At 43.1% G+C, this 20509-nt stretch overlaps 1 protein-coding gene across 5 annotated transcripts in view; it reads right to left on the bottom strand.

The window, feature by feature from the left end:
* Positions 1–20509, bottom strand: part of LOC124282892 — a 36623-nt gene that overhangs the window by 8131 nt on the left and 7983 nt on the right. The window contains exons 1-6 of one of the 5 annotated variants that reach the window (XM_046718925.1): positions 17698–18081; positions 9676–9728; positions 3579–3629; positions 2588–2696; positions 1685–1796; positions 1033–1180 (exon numbers count right to left, since the gene is read on the bottom strand). In XM_046718925.1, the coding sequence (XP_046574881.1) occupies positions 1033–1180; positions 1685–1796; positions 2588–2696; positions 3579–3629; positions 9676–9728; positions 17698–17761 (537 nt within the window). In that variant the 5' untranslated portion in view covers positions 17762–18081. Of the gene's footprint in view, positions 1–1032; positions 1181–1684; positions 1797–2587; positions 2697–3578; positions 3630–9675; positions 9729–12343; positions 12427–12562; positions 12695–12761; positions 12797–17697; positions 18082–20509 lie in introns of those variants that run through there. The other 4 variants (XM_046718928.1, XM_046718926.1, XM_046718927.1 and 1 more) reach the window with 4 other exon arrangements.

A 20509-nucleotide genomic window follows, 5' to 3' on the forward strand; every position in this document is an offset into this window, starting at 1 on the left:
GCGATGTACAGGTGAGTTCAAGCCAGCACCCGGTGTCCACTAGACCACGGAAGATGTATTAATGATGTAAAGTCTACATTACCTTGTGGTGTTGGGCCATGTACAGGACAGTTCAAGCCAGCACCCGGTGTCCACTAGACCACGGAAGATGTATTTATGATGTAAAGACTACATTACCTTGTGGTGTTGGGCCATGTACAGGTGAGTCCAAGCCAGCACCCGGTGTCCACTAGACCACGGAAGATGTATTAATGATGTGAAGACAACATTACCTTGTGGTGTTGGGCCATGTACAGGTGAGTTCAAGCCAACACCTGGTGTCCACTAGACCACGGAAGATGTATTTATGATGTGAAGACTACATTACATTTGTGGTGTTGGGCCATGTACAGGACAGTCCAAGCCAGCACCCGGTGTCCACTAGACCACGGAAGATGTATTAATGATGTAAAGTCTACATTACCTTGTGGTGTTGGGCCATGTACAGGTGAGTCCAAGCCAGCACCCGGTGTCCACTAGACCACGGAAGATGTATTAATGATGTAAAGTCTACATTACCTTGTGGTGTTGGGCCATGTACAGGACAGTTCAAGCCAGCACCCGGTGTCCACTAGACCACGGAAGATGTATTAATGATGTAAAGACTACATTACCTTGTGGTGTTGGGCGATGTACAGGTGAGTTCAAGCCAGCACCCGGTGTCCACTAGACCACGGAAGATGTATTAATGATGTAAAGTCTACATTACCTTGTGGTGTTGGGCCATGTACAGGACAGTTCAAGCCAGCACCGGTGTCCACTAGACCACGGAAGATGTATTTATGATGTAAAGACTACATTACCTTGTGGTGTTGGGCCATGTACAGGTGAGTCCAAGCCAGCACCCGGTGTCCACTAGACCACGGAAGATGTATTAATGATGTGAAGACAACATTACCTTGTGGTGTTGGGCCATGTACAGGTGAGTCCAAGCCAGCACCCGGTGTCCACTAGACCACGGAAGATGTATTAATGATGTGAAGACAACATTACCTTGTGGTGTTGGGCGATGTACAGGACAGTCCAAGCCAACACCTGGTGTCCGATGTAGCAGAGCCAGGCAAACAGCCGTGTGTAGGAGGTCACTTGGTCCGGGGGGAGCTTCCAGTAGTACCACCGGGAGTCAGGCTCAACGCCATACCTGGAGGAGACAAGAATAGATTATATAGAGACGTGGAGACAATAGGATTGTAATCACGCTCTCAAGGTCGAACTTTATATAGGGAATGAAGAGACTGATAAGGAATAACCATTTAATATTTCGTGGGCACCTGGGATTTTGTGCGAAGATTGGATGTTTTTCCAGCTACAGGTGCAGGACCAGATACTTTTAAAATTTTAAAGCTTTGATGATGAATCATGTTGGTTTCCTTTTTATAGGTAAAATCACACGCTTCACTCGTCACGCTAAAGGCCCTGGTTCGATTCCCAACATGGGTACAACGTGTGAAGTCCATTTCTGGTGTCCCTGTTGGCACAGACTCTCATCCGTACGTACGTACAGCTGATAATGCCTGATATGGTTGTACAATGTGTAGTGTTATATTTAAGATAGTCGACAATGCATGGCAGCTCCTTAAACATTAAATACAGCCCTGCGTCGTATGGGTTTATAGCTCCTGTAGGATGACCTGTGGTAACTTACCTCCCCTTTACGCCTGGCTCCGGCTCAAAAGGTTCTGGGAGGAACCTATCCCGCGAGGTGGCGCTAGTGTTGTGCGTGTGGCCAGACTGCGCATCCCAGTGCCTGGCGTGGCCTGAGTGAAAGATGCAGAATCAGAATGTATGTTGTGCAAATGATATGAATAGTTCACTGTATACCCGCTATTGCCTACTAACAATTAAGGACATCGGTCCCATTCAGGGACCCTCACGCCCTTTCTTTGTCTAAAACACACTTCGCAGCAGCCATCCATCGATTTAAGAATTCAGTATGTTTGCGTTCATTGAATAATAAGCATAAAACCAAGCGTGTAATGTGAATCTCACACAGAACGTATATGAAAAGACGATAAAGTTTCGGAGGACTCGGGCTGCTATGCTAGCGCTATTACCTGCTATTACCTATGCTGAAGATGATGCCAATGAATCAGGGCATTATGCTATTACCTATGCTGAAGATGATGCCAATGAATCAGGGCATTATGCTATTACCTATGCTGGAGATGATGCCAATGAGTCAGGGCATTATGCTATTACCTATGCTGGAGATGATGCCAATGAATCAGGGCATTATGCTATTACCTATGCTGAAGATGATGCCAATGAATCAGGGCATTATGCTATTACCTATGCTGGAGATGATGCCAATGAATCAGGGCATTATGCTATTACCTATGCTGGAGATGATGCCAATGAATCAGGGCATTATGCTATTACCTATGCTGAAGATGATGCCCTCAGGGTGCTATTACCTATGCTGAGATGATGCCAATGAATCAGGGCATTATGCTATTACCTATGCTGGAGATGATGCCAATGAATCAGGGCATTATGCTATTACCTATGCTGAAGATGATGCCAATGAATCAGGGCACTATGCTATTACCTATGCCGAAGATGATGCCGATTAAGATGACGATGAAGGCGATACCGCCGGACCACAAAAAGATGTCTTCTCGTTCCCGCAGTTCTCCACTGGGTCTCTTGACTCCATTCTGAAAGAAGGACAAATTTTAGTTTTCCCCACATTAAAAGCGTTGCATCACAATGTTCCAAGCGACGTGAAACCCAAATCAGTCTCTTACTCACACGTTGCCTAAACACGTGAACAATTAAATGTCTGTTTCAGTGAGTGAATTGCTTTAATTTAACGTCCTATAAACATTATAACAGCGATATGCCGTACAGAGGCCTGATTTTGGAGGAATCCCAAAGTGATCTGACATACTGACAAGTTAAACTATTTTTCGTAATACGTAAACGATGTATATAAGTGAATGAATATGATTTTACGCCGCCTTTAGCAATATTCCAGCAGTATCACGGCCGGAAACACCAGAAATAGGCTTCATCTATGAGGGGAACGTTTAACCACTAGGCTACCCCACCGTCCCCGGTGTATGTGAATAGACTATATTGAATGCGCAGAGAATGAATAGAGGGGGTGTAATCCATATTCCACCAGTTATTTGACATGCATTCATCGATCTCACTTGTTGATTGAATGATGTCGCGGACGTTCATGGCCCCGATGAAGCCCCAGGCCGTGCCCAACGTCTTGACATACCAAATAGCACAGAATCTTGGATTCGAAATCGTGAACACTTAATAGTTCTACTCGTAAGGGACACAAGGAACCCTAGATTAAGGGACCACCGATTCCCCTTTACTGCACACTGAGTGAGTGGGCATGGTCTTATGCCGCTTTAAGCAACATTCCAGCACTATCACGGCGAGGGACACCAGAACCCAAATGGGCTTCACACATTGTATCCATGTGGGGAATCGAACCCGGGTCTTCGGCATGATGAGCGAACGCGTTAACCACTAGGCTACCCCACCGCCCTAAACAAGAAAAAGAATAACAACATCCTTACCTCATGAGCTTCGTTCGACTCTTTCTCGTCCTCATTGAAGGTCTGGTAGGTCTAAAGTAAACAAATAAAAACATAAATTTCAATATTTACTAAAACAGGTTACGTTTATATTTCAATGTGCCCCGCGCGTATCAACGCAAAGGAGGGTCAAACTCGATACTGACATATGTTGTCGTCTTTTAGGGCGTATACCGTCTCAACACTAGGGATGGATTTTGTAGATGAATTTGGATGCTTGGTATTTCAATACTATAACTTTCACACATCTTTATATAAAACACAGTTACATTTTTCCTTCAGTAATTGGTTGTTTGTTTGTTTGTTTGTTTGTTTGTTTGTTGTGTCACGCCGCACTCAGCCATATCCCAGCTTTATGGCGTCGGGCTGTACATAATCGAGTCTGTAGCCTGGTGGTTAAAGCGTTCGCTCGTTACGCCGAAGACCCTTGTTCGATCCCCTCATGGGTACAACGTGTGATGCCCATCCTGGTGTCCCCCGTCGTGATATTGATGGCATATTGCTAAAAGCGGCGTAAAACTATACTCTCTCACTCATCCTTAACTGGATGTATTCCTGTTTGTAAAGTAAGTCCTTTGTACGATTGTGAGGGTCACTGTCGGTTGGACCAATTGCCAAGGAGGCGTTGACAACATTTCTGGTGCTACAATATTGCTAAAAGTCACTCATTCAAATACAGACGAGTGAAACATTCACAGTCTAGGCTGTCCCTAAAAAGAAATACTCCAGACAGAAACATACAACAATATTAAAATTAAAAAGGAGCCCCAGTGAGAATGGAAGTTCAGAACCCGAGAAAACTCCAAACTTGCTTTTTCAATACTTTCGTAGCACAGCCGGGCTTCATAATGTAGCATACAGCTTTATGGATGACATTTATTTATTGCATAGAGCGACGTTGTTTGAATTGACTCAATTTCTTCAATGGTCAAAGAGCTAGTCAGGGCTTGGCGAAAGGGCAGGTTTAGTGACTGTTAGGCAGGCTAGGTTGTTTATGAAGTCTTAGTTTACCATGCGTGTCCGACAACCTGACCTCTCTGTGATCTGTAAACACCATACCTGCACATTCAATGGAAACTGAATAGGAATAAGCCTGAACTATCCACCCTCCAGGACACACTGTGGCTAGCTGGTGTTGTCGTACACAGGAATGTCTCTAATGACGACTCATCATACTGCCTTCTTCACAACATTGACCAACAGGGTGGGTTGCGAGTGCCATCTCGCCTCAGAGTGTTTAAGGCAATTTTGCTTTGGCGTCTTACGCTGTTGAATACAACTTGTGGATCAGGAAAAAGCTAGACCTTTTGGGGAATGTACACCGTTCTAGAACACATGGAACGCACATGTTTCTGGGAAAGGGGAATGCACACGTTTCTGGGAAAGGGGAATGCACAAGTTTCTGAGAAAGGGGAATGCACATGCTTCTGAGAAAGGGGAATACATGTTTCTGAGAAAGGGGAATGCGCACTTTTCTTGTAAACATGTTTCTGGAAGGGGGAATGCATAACTTTGTGGTAAAGAGCGAATACACAGCTTTCCAGTAGACAGGGAATACACGCCGTTCTGGCAAACATGGAATGCACAGATTTCAAATAAACGGGGTATGCAGACTTTCTGGAAACGAGGAATGCGCAGCTTTCTAGTAAACAGGGAATGCGAAAACGTGAACAGGGAATGCACAGCTTCCAGGAATGTACCGCGTTCTAGTAAACACGGAATTCACAGCTTTCTGTGGAAATGCATACAAATTCATAAATGCTAGCACTTAACTCGGGGAAGAAGTTTCGTCTGTTACCAAACAATATACATTGTAAACTATTTACGTAGTTATATGGCATATGTCTACTTGACTGATATACCCAATAGAGATCATACTTAATATAAAAGAAAGAAGCTGAGAATGCATATTCAACCAGGTGTGGTGCCTCATCACCAACATGAATCTGTAATGTTAAATGTGTTCCATTGAGCCAAACGAAAGGAGCGATACACACCCCAAACATATGGGCTACGTCACCGGAGTGGTCATTGTAAACCGAGGCTCTGGAGCAGCCTAGTGGTCAAAGCGTTCGCTCGACACGCAAGAGACACGGGTTCGATTCCCTGATGGGTACAATGCGTGAAGCTCGTTCTGGTGTCCCACGCAGTAATATTGCTGGAATATTGCTGAAAGCGGAGTAAAACTATTCTCACTCACTCACTCATTTTGAACATTTGATTACAGGCTTTTTGGTATCATTAAAACGGTCAGTTAAATATTTTGGCTGGACGCTACAGTTGGTGCTCAAATCTCACTGACAAACAAGAGTGGGGATACACCCGCTTCCCACACCACACCTGCCCTGCATGATTGGGTGGTGCATTCCAGTTATATCAGTGTGTCTTCCTATAACACTGTCTTCACCGTACCTCTAATTAATTGTGCAGAGTTGTGTAAAGTTAAACCTTGAAGATATATCAAATTGGCTCACATCAAATACAACTCGTAGCAATGACCTGTGCTGTCGTTCTTGCTTTTGGGGGTTTCTTTTAGGACACAGCTATTTATGTATTTATATCGAGTCGTCAGCTCCAGGAACGTTTCCCATTATCACTCATGCAAAACTAAGACCATATTTCACTGGGGAATGGGATGCAGAACAATCCTACTGGAAAATTATCATTAATGCACCACATCGAGCAGCTCAGTATCGGTACAAAAGATATATATATTCACAAGAACAGACTCGGAATTGGGAACGTTTAACCACTAGGCTACCCCACCGTCCCCGGTGTATGTGAATAGACTATATTGAATGCGCAGAGAATGAATAGAGGGGTGTAATCCATATTCCACCAGTTATTTGACATGCATTCATCGATCTCACTTGTTGATTGAATGATGTCGCGGACGTTCATGGCCCCCAGGCCGTGCCCAACGTCTTGACATACCAAATAGCACAGAATCTTGGATTCGAAATCGTGAACACTTAATAGTTCTACTCGTAAGGGACACAAAGAACCCTAGATTAAGGGACCACCGATTCCCCTTTACTGCACACTGAGTGAGTAAGCATGGTCTTATGCCGCGTTTAGCAACATTCCAGCAATATCACGGCGAGGGACACCAGAACCCAAATGGGCTTAACACATTGTATCCATGTGGGGAATCGAACCCGGGTCTTCGGCGTGACTAGCGAACGCGTTAACCACTAGGCTACCCCACCGCCCTAAACAAGAAAAAGAATAACCACATCCTTACCTCATGAGCTTCGTTCGACTCTTTCTCGTCCTCATTGAAGGTCTGGTAAGTCTAAAGTAAACAAATAAAAACATAAATTTCAATATTTACTAAAACAGGTTACGTTTATATTTCAATGTGCCCCGCGCGTATCAACGCAAAGGAGGGTCAAACTCGATACTGACATGTGTTGTCGTCTTTTAGGGCGTATACCGTCTCAACACTAGGGATGGATTTTGTAGATGAATTTGGATGCTTGGTTTTTCAATACTATAACTTTCACACATCTTTATATAAAACACAGTTACATTTTTCCTTCAGTAATTGGTTGTTTGTTTGTTTGTTGTGTCACCTCGCACATATCCCAGCTTTATGGCGTCGGGTTGTACATAATCGAGTCTGTAGCCTGGTGGTTAAAGCGTTCGCTCGTTACGCCGAAGACCCTTGTTCGATCCCCTCATGGGTACAACGTGTGATGCCCATCCTGGTGTCCCCCGTCGTGATATTGATGGCATATTGCTAAAAGCGGCGTAAAACTATACTCTCTCACTCATCCTTAACTGGATGTATTCCTGTTTGTAAAGTAAGTCCTTTGTACGATTGTGAGGGTCACTGTCGGTTGGACCAATTGCCAAGGAGGCGTTGATAACATTTCTGGTGCTACAATATTGCTAAAAGTCACTCATTCAAATACAGACGAGTGAAACATTCACAGTCTAGGCTGTCCCTAAAAGAAATACTCCAGACAGAAACATACAACAATATTAAAATTAAAAGGAGCCCCAGTGAGAATGGAAGTTCCGAACCCGAGAAAACTCCAAACTTGCTTTTTCAATACTTTCGTAGCACAGCCGGGCTTCATAATGTAGCATACAGCTTTATGGATGACATTTATTTATTGCATAGAGCGACGTTGTTTGAATTGACTCAATTTCTTCAATGGTCAAAGAGCTAGTCAGGGCTTGGCGAAAGGGCAGGTTTAGTGACTGTTAGGCAGGCTAGGTTGTTTATGAAGTCTTAGTTTACCATGCGTGTCCGACAACCTGACCTCTCTGTGATCTGTACACACCATACCTACACATTCAATGGAAACTGAATAGGAATAAGCCTGAACTATCCACCCTCCAGGACACACTGTGGCTAGCTGGTGTTGTCGTACACAGGAATGTCTCTAATGACGACTCATCATACTGCCTTCTTCACAACATTGACCAACAGGGTGGGTTGCGAGTGCCATCTCGTCTAAGAGTGTTTAAGGCAATTTTGCTTTGGCGTCTTACGCTGTTGAATACAACTTGTGGAAAAAGCTAGACCTTTTGGGGGAATGCACACCGTTCTAGAACACATGGAACGCACATGTTTCTGGGAAAGGGGAATGCACACGTTTCTGGGAAAGGGGGAATGCACAAGTTTCTGAGAAAGGGGGAATGCACATGCTTCTGAGAAAGGGGAATACACATGTTTCTGGGAAAGGGGGAATGCGCACTTTTCTTGTAAACAGGGAATACACGTTTCTGTGAAAGTAGAATGCATAACTTTGTGGTAAAGAGCGAATACACAGCTTTCCAGTAGACAGTGAATACACGCCGTTCTGGCAAACAGGGAATGCACAGATTTCAAATAAACGGGGTATGCAGACTTTCTGGAAACGAGGAATGCGCAGCTTTCTAGTAAACAGGGAATGCGAAAAACGTGAACAGGGAATGCACAGCTTTCCGGAAACGGGGAATGTACCGCGTTCTAGTAAACACGGAATTCACAGCTTTCTGTGGAAATGCATACAAATTCATAAATGCTAGCACATAACTCGGGGAAGACGTTTCGTCTGTTACCAAACAATATAAACTATTTACGTAATTATATGGCATATGTCTACACGACTGATATACCCAATAGAGATCATACTTAATATAAAAGAAAGAAGCTGAGAATGCATATTCAACCAGGTGTGGTGCCTCATCACCAACATGAATCTGTAATGTTAAATGTGTTCCATTGAGCCAAACGAAAGGAGCGATACACACCCCAAACATATGGGCTACGTCACCGGAGTGGTCATTGTAAACCGAGGCTCTGGAGCAGCCTAGTGGTCAAAGCGTTCGCTCGACACGCAAGAGACACGGGTTCGATTCCCTGATGTGTACAATGCGTGAAGCTCGTTCTGGTGTCCCACGCAGTAATATTGCTGGAATATTGCTGAAAGCGGAGTAAAACTATTCTCACTCACTCACTCATTTTGAACATTTGATTACAGGCTTTTTGGTATCATTAAAACGGTCAGTTAAATATTTTGGCTGGACGCTACAGTTGGTGCTCAAATCTCACTGACAAACAAGAGTGGGGATACACCCGCTTCCCACACCTGCCCTGCATGACTGGGTGGTGCATTCCAGTTATATCAGTGTGTCTTCCTATAACACTGTCTTCACCGTACCTCTATTAATTGTGCAGAGTTGTGTAAAGTTAAACCTTGAAGATATATCAAATTGGCTCACATCAAATACAACTCGTAGCAATGACCTGTGCTGTCGTTCTTGCTTTTGGGGGTTTCTTTTAGGACACAGCTATTTATGTATTTATATCGAGTCGTCAGCTCCAGGAACGTTTCCCATTATCACTCATGCAAAACTAAGACCATATTTCACTGGGGAATGGGATGCAGAACAATCCTACTGGAAAATTATCATTAATGCACCACATCGAGCAGCTCAGTATCGGTACAAAAGATATATATATTCACAAGAACAGACTCGGAATTGGGGAACATTATGTAGATTCAAGAAATATACTGACCCGAGGCTATCGTTCGAAACTATTGAGTATTGACAAAACCATGCCCCTGCTCTTTTCACTCACTTTGTTAGCTGTTGATGTCATGGCAATGTCCCTTCGTCTAACGTTTCTGCGATCTGTAATAAAAGGTTAACATGAGACCAGGTACAGTATGTTACAGAGCTATATCTGATCCGGAATCCAAACGGTAGACAAGTACAGTGTGTTGTTGACCTATATCTGACCAGGAATCCAAAGGGCAGACAAGTACAGTGTGCTGGGGACCTACATGTATACCTACCCTGAAATCCAAAAGGCAGACAAGTACAGTGTGCTGGGGACCTATATCTGACCAGGAATCAAAAAGGCAGACATGTAGTGTGCTGGGGACCTATATCTGACCAGGAATCAAAAAGGCAGACAACTACAGTGTGCTGGGGACCTATATCTGATCCGGAATCCAAAAGGCAGACAAGTACAGTGTGCTGTGGACCTATATCTGACCAGGAATCTAAAGGGTAGTACAGTGTGCTGTGGACCTATATCTGACCAGGAATCCAAAGGGTAGTACAGTGTGCTGTGGACCTATATCTGACCAGGAATCCAAAGGGTAGTACAGTGTGCTGTGGACCTATATCTGACCAGGAATCCAAAGGGTAGTACAGTGTGCTGTGGACCTATATCTGACCAGGAATCCAAAGGGTAGACAACAGTGTGCTGTGGACCTATATCTGACCAGGAATCAAAAGGTAGACAAGTACAGTGTGCTGTGGACCTATATCTGACCAGGAATCCAAAGGGTAGACAACTACAGTGTGCTGTGGACCTATATCTGACCAGGAATCCAAAAGGGTAGACAAAGTACGGTGTGCTGTGGACCTATATCTGACCAGGAATCCAAAGGGTAGACAACAGTGTGCTGTGGACCTATATCTGACCAGGAATCCAAAGGGTAGACAAGTACAGTGTGCTGTGGACCTATATCTGACCAGGAATCCCAAAGGGTAGACACTCCAAAGGTGTGCTGTGGACCTATATCTGACCAGGAATCCAAAGGGTAGACAACTACAGTGTGCTGTGGACCTATATCTGACCAGGAATCCAAAGGGTAGTACAGTGTGCTGTGGACCTATATCTGACCAGGAATCCAAAGGGTAGTACAGTGTGCTGTGGACCTATATCTGACCAGGAATCCAAAGGGTAGACAACTACAGTGTGCTGTGGACCTATATCTGACCAGGAATCCAAAGGGTAGACAACTACAGTGTGCTGTGGACCTATATCTGACCAGGAATCCAAAGGGTAGACAACTACAGTGTGCTGGGGACCTATATCTGACCAGGAATCCGAACCTAAATCTGTAGTACAGTGTGTGTGCTGGACCTATATCTGACCAGGAATCCAAAAGGTAGACAAGTAGTCAGTGTGCTGTGGACCTATATCTGACCAGGAATCCACAGAGGAAAGTGATCAGACCCATAATCTCCACGGAGTCCCCACAGATAGACAAACACTGAACATTTGGCATTACAAATCCCCCGGAATGCCAACATGGCTGCTAATGCAAGGGTTATATTCTTGCTTGCATTTTGAACGTTGCCACGTATCCTCACGCGTTCGGTCCTCTATAACTGGTCACAACAGTAACTAGTTCATGCAGCTACATAATTGACCACAAATCAGTGTTGACATTACAAACCTCATTGAATGCTATTTTTACGCGCGGTATATAGCGGGGTTTCACGTACTGCTGTCAACGAGACATCGTGAGCTTGTACAGGAGTAACCCAGGTTGAAGTCTCGAAGGCGACGCGCAGGAGAAAACATAAGGACATGAAGTATGTCCCCGGGAGATATAGTCAGAGGAGGAAGGGCGGGGTGGGGCTGGGGAAGAGGAGATCACGTGACGCCGGAAAGGCAATGCCCGACCAAGTATGAATGGCATGTGGTGTGTAGGCAGTTATATCAATAAAATCATATTGGATATACGATTCTACATACAGTTGATATATAAGTTTGAATGTCATGTCAGTAATACAAATACGTATACATGTATATAGGCGAAATCTAACATGATGAATATGATGTCAAATATTCGATTAGTATATGTTGGCAATATATAACATCGTGATTATCAGTCCACGTTTATGTTTAAATTTATCTAAACAATATAGAACATCACGATTATCAGTCCCCGTTTATGTCCACGTTTATGTTTAAATTTATCTAAACAATATATAACATCACGATTATCAGTCCACGTTTATGTTTAAATTATTATCTAAACAATATATAACATCACGATTATCAGTCCACGTTTATGTTTAAATTTATCTAAACAATATATAACATTGTGATTATCAGTCCACGTTTATGTTTAAATTTATCTAAACAATATATAACATCGTGATTATCAGTCCACGTTTATATTTATCTAAACAATATAAAACATCACGATTATCATTTCCGCTGTGTTATCAAATACATCAAGGCAATATATAGCATGGTGATTATCCTTTCAGCTGTACGAATAAGTAAATCTAGGCAATATATAACATCAGTTATACCACGTCAGTTAATGTATGTCAAATCAGATTATGAAATGTATCATGAGCAATCATATATCATCAGTTAATGTATCTATATCATATATCATATATCATGGTCTAGTTATATGTCAATATGTGACTTATACGGTCTCTAACATACGCATTTTCTCACGCCAATTATAGTAATATTTATCTCTACTTACCGTATAGAGCGTAACCTATATGTTAAAGCGTTCGCTCATACCGAAGAGCCTTGGTCGGTTCTGAGCATGGAGACAAAGTGTAGAGCCTATTTCTGGTGTCTACGCCATGATCGATGTAGCTGCGATATCGCTAAAGGCAACGTCAAACCTTACTCACTCACTACTGACTGTTCAACTATGGCAAAACACATTTATGACGTCATTAGTATCAAGACTTACTGCGATTCATTCTCCTACAAAATGCGCAAGAATCTAACCCTCAAAATCCAAGGCACATCCTAAAGTCAGCGACACAACGATCGATATTCAGAGACCACAGATTTTTTTAGTGTGTTGCACACGTCTATGTGCACAAGACGAATGTGTGATTTACATTCCTACTTATAAGCGTTTCGAAATAGGCCAGACACGAACGTACCTGCGGTCTACATTCCTGGCTTACCATCCTCGGAGTGAGCTCGTGTGTGTTAGTGTTTATAAGGGGAACGCAATGTAGGTCACAGGGCTAGATACATGTGATAAGACGCACGTGGCTTCAACTTTTCAGACAGCCATAGAAGCCACATATTTATATAATATGAAATTTGTTTCGGTAATTGTATCAATTTAATACACATAACATCAAATAATGATATTAGGGTAATTTGAATAAGTTTTGGGCTAGTAAGAGGTGACTTGTTATTATCCCGTATCGCCTATACAGTTATTGATCTTCAGCTGAGGTATCCCATGTTATACAAGCAGGGATCAGCGTTGTGGGAATATCTCACTTGTTGCCATGGATGAAACTATGGAATACTGTAAGGGACATTCTCGCGATCTCGCATTCTCGCGATCTCGACCTTTGGAAACAAGCTAAAAATGCCAAAAGTGCGAGAATGCGAGAACGCGAGATTTGGCCAAGATCTCGCGTTCTCGCGATCTCGCATTCTCGCACTTTTGGCATTTTTAGCTTGTTTTCAAAGGTCGAGATCGCGAGAAAATCCCTTACAGTAATTCATATGAAACTGATTACATCCCCTATGATATAGCGAGATATTTGAAACATTGACACATGTTCAACGGATATATGATCGACAGAATCTGTTTGAATGGTGAAATCAGAAGCGTCTGTGGCGTCTATTGCAACAATATGACGCTCCCCGCCCTGATATTGCTGGAATATTGCGAAAAGCGGCGTAAAACCATAGTACTCACCAACTTACAAAAATTCTAAATCAACATTTGACTGAACATGTATTTGGACAAAACGAATTAAATGTTTCGCGTTTACAAGTGATGTATCTCTAAATATAACCGCCAAGTAACTTGAGTAGTCCGTCAAATTACAAGTGTTAATGGTATTAACAGTTTCGCGTACATTTTATGATACACACGAGGAATTTACAGTTTAGAATAAGCAAGACTTGGGTCATGACCAAACGAGTGGTTGATAGTACGAGCAACGTAATGGCGTCTAAAGTGGTCGGGGTAGGCTGACAGACAACCAACCAAGTCACTGAGGTAAGTTAAGTGAATGATTTTACTGAGTGAGTGAGTTAGTTTTGCGCCGCACTCAGCAATATTCCAGCTATATGGCGGCGGTGTGTAAATAATCGAGTCAGACCAGACAATCCAGTGATCAATAGCATGTGCATCGATTTACGTACTAAAGGTTAAGGCATAACAGTAGTAGAATATATGTATCATAGCCCAGAGTGGATGCAATAGTGCCGATATGTGTCATGCCTTTCTCAAACAACAATTTCCGTTTTGTGCATAATATAAATTTGTCGAATTTCAAATTCGTACTTTATTTATGTGTTCATGTTTCTAAGCACTATGCCCGTGCTCATGGGGTTCAAGAATACATACACCACTTCGGGATTCCCTTCCCCATCAAACAGACACACCTCGATGTAAAGTGGTCTGAATTTATGTTCAACATGGCGATGAAACCAAACTATACCTCACACACCCAAACAAGTTTGCGTAGAGCACTGTTCTAAGGCTATCTGAGATAGAGTGAGTGAGTTTGATTTTACACAGCAATATTCCATCACTATGAGGGACAAAAGAAATGGGCTTTACGCACTGTACCCATGTGGGGGCTCGTAATCGGGTCATCGACGTGAGGGGGAACGCGTTTCAACAACTTGGTGACCTCACTGCCTCTTATCTGAGAGGTGTGATTTTACAGTTTCGTTTAAAGGAGAACCATACAGTGCCTGCAAGCAGTGGGTCCACCGTTGCGTAAGGGTTCAGTTTCTGGGGCATTATGAAACAACAAGGCTGCGTGGCGTTGTTTCCAGATTTCCTTTCTTTCATAACAGGATATTTTTACAAAGTGAAACAATAAAATCCTCGTACAATTATTATTCAAATAATAAGTAAGTGTTTAACTATTCTAAAATAAGAAATGTTTCAGACACAGCAGCTGTCAACGTTAATAATCAGTTTCGATTAGCTGCCGAAAAGTGAGTGAGTTTCGTTTTACGCCGCTTTTAGCAATACTCCAGCAATATCACGGCTGGGGACCCCAGAAATGGACTTCACACATTGTACCCATGTGGGGAATCGAACCCAGGTCTTCGGAACGATTATCGAACGCCTCAACCACTGTACTCATGTAGGGAATCGAAGGGTGTTCGGCGTGACGAGCGAGCGCTTTAACCACTCGGCTGCCCCACCGTCATTGGTCGTAGAAGGCAATTTTATCAATACGAATAATACACACCTGTGCTTTATACTGTTGGGGAATATCATGCATATTACATTCAACAAAAGCATGGTTTTAATGATATCTCACGAATAACCCTGTAAAGTATGTGGTGTTTTGGCAACACGTACCCAAGGTTTGTGACTTGTAATTCACAATCAAATCACCTTTCCAAATATTAACGTTGTTTTTATGCAAAATTATTCCAAAGAACCAAATGTGTACTTGCGAGATACGTCTATATATCAACAACAGGAGATAAAAACATCAGACTTATACATACGTCTCACCGACGATGAACAGAGCAAGAGAACCCCTGCGCCTGTCTATGGAAAGTCGCCTGCACGTCAACAGGCTCCAGAGACGTGGTCGTTGGTAGCCTAGCGATATTGCCAAAGTGGTCCCAAAGTTTGGACGTTTATTGCTCACTTCACCAGTCCCTCCTAAAACTCGAGTTAGACTGGCGACAAACTTATATATTACCAGTCATGCTATAAAATTCATTTCAGCTGTAACAACCTCCTTGATAGCAGTTCAAGAATCTACATGGCGTGAGTTGAACTTGGGCGCCGCTGTGAGTTAGTGACCCCACGAGTTTAGTTTTATACTGCTTTTAGTAATATTCTAGCAATATCATGGCTGGGACACCAGAAATGTTCTTCACATTGTACCCATGTGGGAAATCGAACCCAGATCTTCGGCACAACGAAGGCTCAACCACTGGGCACTCACAAGGATAAAAACCCGTGAAGATCCGGGTTACAATTGATCTTAAGTAACCCATGCTTGTCGACAGGGACGACTAACGGGATCGGGTGGTCAGGCTCACAGACGTGTATGACACATGCCATCGTATCCCAACTGAGTAGTGCGATGCTCATGCTGTTGATCACTGGATTGTCTGTTGCAGACTCGGTTCACTCACAACACTCACTCATTACGACAATTGCTATGTTTGAGTCCCGTTAATCATCTTGTGGCCGTTGTGTATTGCGCGCAAACGCATCCCAAAATGTGTTTGTCAACGTTTGTCATACAAAATTATGATACATGAAAAGTGCATGCAGAAAAAGTTTCCACGTAATGCACGTGCAATGTGTTGGAAACATGAGTAGAGACATCGACTATAAAAGGCCAAACCAAATTCATTATAACATTACGAAATTTACGACGTAAACGAAGATAGAAATTGCTGATATATCGCCATTGGACGTTTAGAAGCAGGTGAGTCCTAAACTTCCGTTGCAAGACACTTCAACATCCACCACAGCACCACATCTCGATTATGACATCGATATACCCGCTTCGATTCGACTCAAGATCGCCCTAGAAGTGAAAGGCCAAGAGTGACCAATCCTGCTCAAGACCGATTCATCCGGGTGATTCGCCTATGTCACCGATTTGCTACAGCAACGGACACTGCAGGACAGGTGCCTGGTCTTCGAAGAATTTACGACCAGACCATCAGAAATCGTATGAGAGAAGTGGGAATTCGAGCATATCGACCAAGAGTTGGACCTGTTCTGACACCACTACACCGACAACGACGTCTCCAGTGGTGCAACACGGTGCAGACATGGAACCTGGGGAACTGGCGACGTTTTTGGCTCAGCGATGAATCGCGTTTCCTCCTGCAACGACGGGATTGAGTACAACGTGTCTATCGACGTCGACACGAACGTTTGTGCCGATCTGCGTTCGACAGGTGGACAGATGTAGTGGAGAAAGCCTCATGGTGCGGGGAGCCATGTCCTACACAAGTAGATCAGAGCTAGTGGTGCTTCAAGACAATCTTACAGCTAATCGCTACATCGACCAAATCCTGCGACCACACCTCCTCCCACTTTTTAACCGCCAGAAGGAGCGTTCGATCCCACACAGCTCGTGTAACAGGTGCCAATCTCGCCTTCCCTGGCCTTCCAAATCGCCTGATCTGAACCCGATCGAGCCTCTATGAGACGAACTTAATCGACGCGTCCGGAAACGTCACAGTTGCTAAAATCACAAAGACTCTGTCACAAATCATAAAGATTCTGTCGCAATAATCACAAAGGCTTCACTCTGGCTGTAACCAAATTCCCTTCCAGTGTCCAATGCGTGTAGATCAGTTACGGCTGAAAGGGGCGGTGTCACCGGGTACTGACCTAAACGCCCCCTTGTGTCCATACATGTGCAGTGAGTGAACAGAATTAATGCTGACAATGACAACAATACATATGTTCACCGTGTGTCGAATTTCCTTCATTTATGTTCAAGCTTAATCGACTCATGCATACTCTAATACATTTAACACATGTACATGTATTTAGTTTTGGCCTGTGCGTTTCTTTTCTGAATAGTTTAGTATGGATTACACCATCTCAACCCGTGAAGATCCGGGTTAGGATGAACCTTCAGCAACCCACGGCTTGTCGTAAGAGGCGACTTACGGGATCGGGTGGTCAGGCTCACTGACTTGGTTGACACATGTCATCGGTTCCCAATTGCGCAGATCGATGCTCATGCTGTTGATCACTGGATTGCCTGGTGCAGACTCGATTATTTACAGACCACCGCCATATAGCTGGAAGAATGCTCAGTGCGGCGTAAAACTAAACTCAGTCACTCAAACCATCTCAAGTTTGGGTTGGTGTCAAATGTCTGTAATTATACTTACTCAGCATTTCGGAATGCGTCCTTCGGGTGGTCGGGGTGTGGGCATTCGGGACCTGGGTGGACATTTCAAAAGGTGATGTTGACGTCTTGACGGTATTTCCTAATTTGACGTACCAGTTACAAACATGTTGTTCCGTGCAATCCCCCCTTATGTGTTGTACAAATTGTCCTTGCTTTCAAGTTCACAATCGGCTTGCCACTGAATGAGTTTGTTGCGTGTCCCACCGCTAGGTCAAGATGACTTCGTCTTTCCTCGAACACCCGTCTTAACACTGTCTTATAGTGATTCCTGAGAAGTTGTAAACGTGCAGTCTGGTATAAATCTATGATTGTGACAAATATCTTGTCGCTTATGGTAACAGCTGAACATTAGAGATTATATCTAAAGTCACGTGACACAAATTCGTGTCATTTTTTCATTGCCTTATCGTTACGTAACCATGTCCAACCAACCATGCTTGGCCTTTTAGGCAAATTACAGTCACGTTGCATGATGATTTTAGATGTGCACTATATCTGGTACAGAAACCTGTCGTGATGGGAGAGGCTGTAGGCACAGATCGACGAGCTTTTGATCATTTTAGAAAATACGATTGCACTTCTAACCGAGACTATTGCGGTGACTCCATTCATGACGGTTCCGCTGCGTTGTTTCATCAGCGACACAAAGATTACATTTCTGGGTGTTTGTGACAGACAAGACAGGCCAGGTCAGGTCATCGGGAACTGTTTCTTGAATACATGACAAGGTTTTCCACCAGTTTCTAGTGCATCTACAACGTCTGCCAGTGTCTACAGTAACGTATATGACTGTATTGAAGTATAGCTGATTGTGATAACATACAACTTGACGATAGGCAGTTGTGTTAATCATTGTTCCCTCTGTCAGACACAGCTAATGCTGAGACCAGATGTAACTGACGGGGGCGGTGGGGTAGCCTAGTGGTTAAAGCGTTGGCTCGTCACGCCGAAGACCCGGGTTCAAATCCCCACATAGGTACAATGTGTGAAGCCCATTTCTGGTGTCCCCCGCCGTGATGTTGCTGGATTATTGCTAAAAGCGGCGTAAAACAAAACTCAGTCAGTCAGTGTAACTGACGACATACATTGGGATATTTGTCTATCATCAAATGGTTCACTCCCAAAAGACCGACCTCCCATAAGACAGACTCAATGAGTACAATACATTGTAATTAGCTGAGCAATGCTGTCCACCCTTATTTGATTTAAGCATTGGGACTTGCCTCCAATCAAACACGGACTTCTTTGAACAACGGGAAAGTTCTATGGTATGTTTACTATACTGTAAGCGACGTTTCTGTGTATCTGCTAACACTAGCTATATAGAAGTTGTATATCCATAGAAGATGCCCCATTGTTCATCACCCCAACTTCCATATACCTCTAAAAATGTTACTGACTTCTACACCATGACTTTGACAGATATTCCTTAACCTATCTCAAAGGTTACAAACATGTTGGATGCGTAAATATCAGGGTTGGAATTGGTCTTCAGCAACCCATGATTGTCGTAAGAGGGTACTAACATTATCGGGTGGTCATAAATGATAATGTTAACGGTAGTCATTTCGTATGATTTTTATACCAACATTTCAATACGTCATTATGCCATATGTTGTATGTGTGACAATGATAAAAAAAACCCTAAAAAACACTTATTCTATATATTTCTTGTTAGAAAATGAAAAGGGGACTTTTTTCCGGAAGACTTTTTTACCTAGGCAAATTTAGGACTTTTTTATCGGTACATTTTTACAAAGTATCGGTACATTTTTACAAAGGACTCTTTTACCGAACACCAACATTACAAAGGTTACGAATTCTATGATTACGAGGAATATTAATATTGTTTCAACAAACAACTCGTGCGGTGAGCAGCGAAAACGGGATAAAGCTAGATAGATTCAAGCCATGTTTGTTGATAGATGTCTTTCATTCTTTGAGTCATTGACATAATAAAATACTTTTCTGGTTTGGCGTTTTCATTAGAATTTACTCTACATTAGTTACCCGATTTCTTTTCCCTTTTCTATCATATACATTCAGTATATTATAACATTTCTTAGGACATCTGTCATACTGAATTGTTAATGGTCGTGTTCACCACTCTTATACTCTTATACTTATACTCTTAAAAATGAGTTGCAGTGTGAAATAGGTATTTGAGGCTTTTATACATCCCAAAAGGAACAGAAGTTTAGTACGGTTTTTCTGTGCATGTTATTACATATGTAACAGATGCCAGGTTCTCAAATTTGCTCAACACGTTTTGGACATGAACAATTTTTTTTAAACTGTGGAATATAGGTAATAGCGTCATTTCTCACAGTGCAGTGATCAACAGCATGAGAATCGATCAACGCAATGCAGGATGCGATGACATGTTTCAACCAAGTCAAATAACTTGACCACCCGATCCCGTTAGTCGCCTCTTATGACAAGCATGGGTTGCTGCCGACCAGTTATAACCCGGATCTTCACGGGTCCCTTGAACGCGACTCTAACACCATTTTTCCTCACACTAGCCCTAATCATGACACCAAATGAACACCCAGGCGGTGTGGTAGCCTAGTGGTTAAAGCGTTCACTCGTCAAGTGTATTACCGGGTACTATTCCCACCGTGGGTACACTGTGTGAAATCATTTCTGGTGTATCCCACCGCGATATTGTTGGAATTTTGTAAAAGGCGGCGTAAAACCATACTCACTCATTAACTCACCATGCAACAACGCACAACAACTCAAGGATCAAGTATTACCCACAGTCCCCAATACCTAGAGCTGTACCGGAC

This window comes from Haliotis rubra, unplaced genomic scaffold (genome assembly GCF_003918875.1).
Source record: "Haliotis rubra isolate DU_JTF1 unplaced genomic scaffold, ASM391887v1 Scf306, whole genome shotgun sequence".
Classification (NCBI taxonomy): Eukaryota; Metazoa; Mollusca; class Gastropoda; order Lepetellida; family Haliotidae; genus Haliotis; species Haliotis rubra.